A 3,304-nucleotide genomic window follows, 5' to 3' on the forward strand; every position below is an offset into this window, starting at 1 on the left:
AGCTTGGTTTGCGAAGCAAACCATATAAGATTGTGTAGCAATTTTCGGGGGTTGGCGAGCGTTAGCGAGCAGAGGGCGCAGCCCACAAGTATATATTAATCAACATAACAGATTCTCATTGACTTATTTTATGTACCGCGCATGAAATGGAAAAAGGGAACACCTTGATTACTTTTGATTTAATCATATTTTCACGTACAAAGAGTCAATGCCATATTTTAAGTTACGAAAATGAACAGAAAAGTACATTCTGATCTGAAATTGGGTCCTTTAATTTTAACTTCACTCTTCGATTATAGATCATTATCTCGAGAACTTTTTGAGTGTATTGAAAAATGAGTGTATGAACTATGTGTTTATATTTGTCGTTAATAAGCTGAAATAAATAATGCGGACGCCTTTTAAATAACATCAATCAACTACAAGTTCTACAGATGAATGATAAAAAATATAAAACTTTAATCTTTTAATAACCAATAATTTAGCATCAAAACGAATTCTAAAAAGAATATAATCCAAACTTAAACAAAAAAAAAAAAAAAAAAAAAAAAAAAAAAAAAAAAAAAAAAACACCAACAACTATATATCTGGTTGCCACGCAACCTAAAGCGAAATTTTAAAGCAAATAAATCTAAAGAAAATTAAAGGTGGCGCTTCTGTTAAATATTATACATACGTTAATAACTTAAAATCTTAAACATACTCCCACCTTGCACAGTGATATTATAAATAGCACTCCGGAACACGCATTAGGATTTCGTTAAAATACAAACTAATTAATGTATATTGGTCACCTTTATATGAAACTAATTAAGAAAATCTTCAGTTATTATATAAATAACAAAAAGTTCATAAATCTAAACGTTGTGGATTTTTTATGATTCTTCCCAATCTGCTTTTGATAAGAGAATTCACTTCCAAATTATCAGGCACATCAACGGAATTGGGAATATTATCAACTTTCTAGTTAATTTTCATTGAAGACTTTTCCAGAACATCCCCATCGTTCTTTACCGATAGCTCTAAAGGATAAAGTCTTTGGAAAGGTCGGATCTTTTCTTCTCGAGAGGTTCTTAATCTGGCTAAGCTAGGAATACTGTCCTTTCCAGGATACAGCTCCAAGACAATTCCAAGAGGCTCTATGCGTCGAGAATTATCTTGTCCATGTCCTATTAAAACAATATTACCGATGTTTATTACACCATTCCTTCTTATTCCCTTGTGCACTAGCTGAGCAAGATATTCATTTCTAAATCTTTGTTTGAGATCTTCACGTAATTTTCGCGAAACTTTTCCACGTTTCAAAGTAGAGGTTCCATTCACAAGGTCTAGATCGGGAGTTTCGTTGCTGTTGCTACCTTCCCCGTATATAAATGTTGCCGGAGTTAAAAGTACTAATTCAGATGGATAATCGTGAATGTAGGTCAATGGTCTGCTATTTATAACCGACTCACAGTCACATAAAATTGTAGTTAGTTCATCATAATCTACAACAGATTTACCGAACACACGACGCAGAAGAGTCTTAAGCATTCCAATTATCCGCTCCCACCACCCACCCCACCATGCTGCTGTGGGTGGAGTAAATTTCCAAATTATTTTCTGAGCGGTTGAGTACACAGCAATCTTGTCCCAATCTAAATTCTTTAAATAATTGTTTGCTCCTACAAAGTTCTTTCCAATATCTTTCCATTATTCTTGCGATAAATCGTCTGAATGCTTGAATAAAAGCATATGTAGTGAGAGACCGTACTAATTCAAAGTGGACTGCTCGGTACACAAGACAGGTAAACAAAACGATCCAAGCTTTTTCTTTCGATTTTAGATACAGACGACCGGCATAGTCCACACCAGACACTTGAAAAACTTTTGTCTGAGTAACTCTTTCTCTTGGAAGGGGAGCAAAGGGAACTTCTACTGGCTTAGCTCGATGACGCTTACAAGTCACACACTTGGAAAGAACCTTATTTACTAACTTTTTAGCTTTAAGAATCCAGTATCGCTCTCTGAGTCTTGAGAGTAAGATGGAACGACCTACATGCATCGCTTTTATATGCTCTTCACGAAATAATTCTAGCACAACACTGTTAGCAGGTAAAAGAATTGGACATCTGAAATTCTCATTCTCATCACTATATACCAGTTTGGTCTTTACTCTCAGAATATCACTTTTATCTCGAAAAGCTTGTATTTTGGCGAGAAATTTATCATCTTGGAAATGCGTTGCTTGCATTGACCTTAAAATCACACTATCTGCCTTTTTTAACTCCTCACAGATTAAATTTTCCTTTAACGTATCTTGATGTAAAACGTTGTGGACAAAACGTGGGATCCAAGAGACTACTTTTACATTCCTGCTATATGCTGAAAAGTAATTACGCCATATTTCCGTTACTTCAACATTTACCATGGAAATAACTACTTGTTTTCTTTTTTCCAAATTTACTTCCTCTTCATTAACGAAAATTTCGTCAGCTGCTACAGGCCATTCCATGTGGGAAAGAAATAACCAGCTGGCACCCTCCCACCATTTCGAATTGACAAGTTGTTGAGCAGATCAACCTCCACATGGTAAGTTTGCGGAATTCATAGATCCGGGCAAATGCCTCCATGATTTTACCGGAGTTCATTTCCTGATTTCTTTAACTCGAATTTCCACACATACCCATGTGTCTTCGCTTCTAAGCCAAGCTAATACAGTTGTTGAGTCTGTCCAAAAATGAACTTTGTCCGTCTGAAACTGTTTTACTATTTCAATGGATAGACGAACTGCAATTGTGGGGCCAAGAAGTTCAAGTCAAGCAATCGTTGTTTCATTTTTCCAGCTAGGAGCGATTCGTGCTTTACTTTGTATCAGGTGAACTTGAACGCTGCTTTCATCTTCTATTCTCAGAAAAACTACTGTGGAATACGCAAATTTACTGGCATCACAAAAGAAATGTAATGAAATGCGCTCGTAACCTTTGTCACAATGCAACCACCCTGGGATTTCTATGTGCTTCATATATTCAAGCTGACATAGCCACTTTGAAAAATACTTGAAAAATCTAAGCGTTGAGCACCTTTGTTTTCAGTGCAAGAAACATATCAACCTCTTGCACCTTTATAATTTTTGAAGTTAAGGAACATTTTCCACTTTCCAACAAATTCCATTTTCTGCTTCCGCATGTTTTTAGCTCCTAAACGTGTCCACATTAAAGAATGCCATCGTTTATGAATATTGTTTTCTTATGATGTGTTTAGTTTAAAAGTATTTTGGTTGTAATTTGAGCACCAAATCGGCGAGCAGTACCTTTTCTTATAT

General features: G+C 35.6%; 1 protein-coding gene across 1 annotated transcript; it reads right to left on the reverse strand.

Moving 5' to 3' along the window:
- Positions 1-963: 963 nt before the first annotated feature.
- On the reverse strand, positions 964-2,494 carry LOC139426575 (uncharacterized). Its single transcript, XM_071185871.2, has 2 exons — positions 1,754-2,494; positions 964-1,644 (listed from the first exon to the last, which is right to left on the reverse strand). The coding sequence occupies exons 1-2, from the start codon at positions 2,492-2,494 to the stop codon at positions 964-966; spliced, it is 1,422 nt and encodes a 473-aa protein (XP_071041972.2).
- Between the last annotated feature and the right edge of the window lie 810 nt (positions 2,495-3,304).

This window comes from Parasteatoda tepidariorum, chromosome 3 (assembly GCF_982258835.1).
Source record: "Parasteatoda tepidariorum strain Cologne lab strain chromosome 3, Ptep-v5.0, whole genome shotgun sequence".
NCBI classification, from domain to species: domain Eukaryota; kingdom Metazoa; phylum Arthropoda; class Arachnida; order Araneae; family Theridiidae; genus Parasteatoda; species Parasteatoda tepidariorum.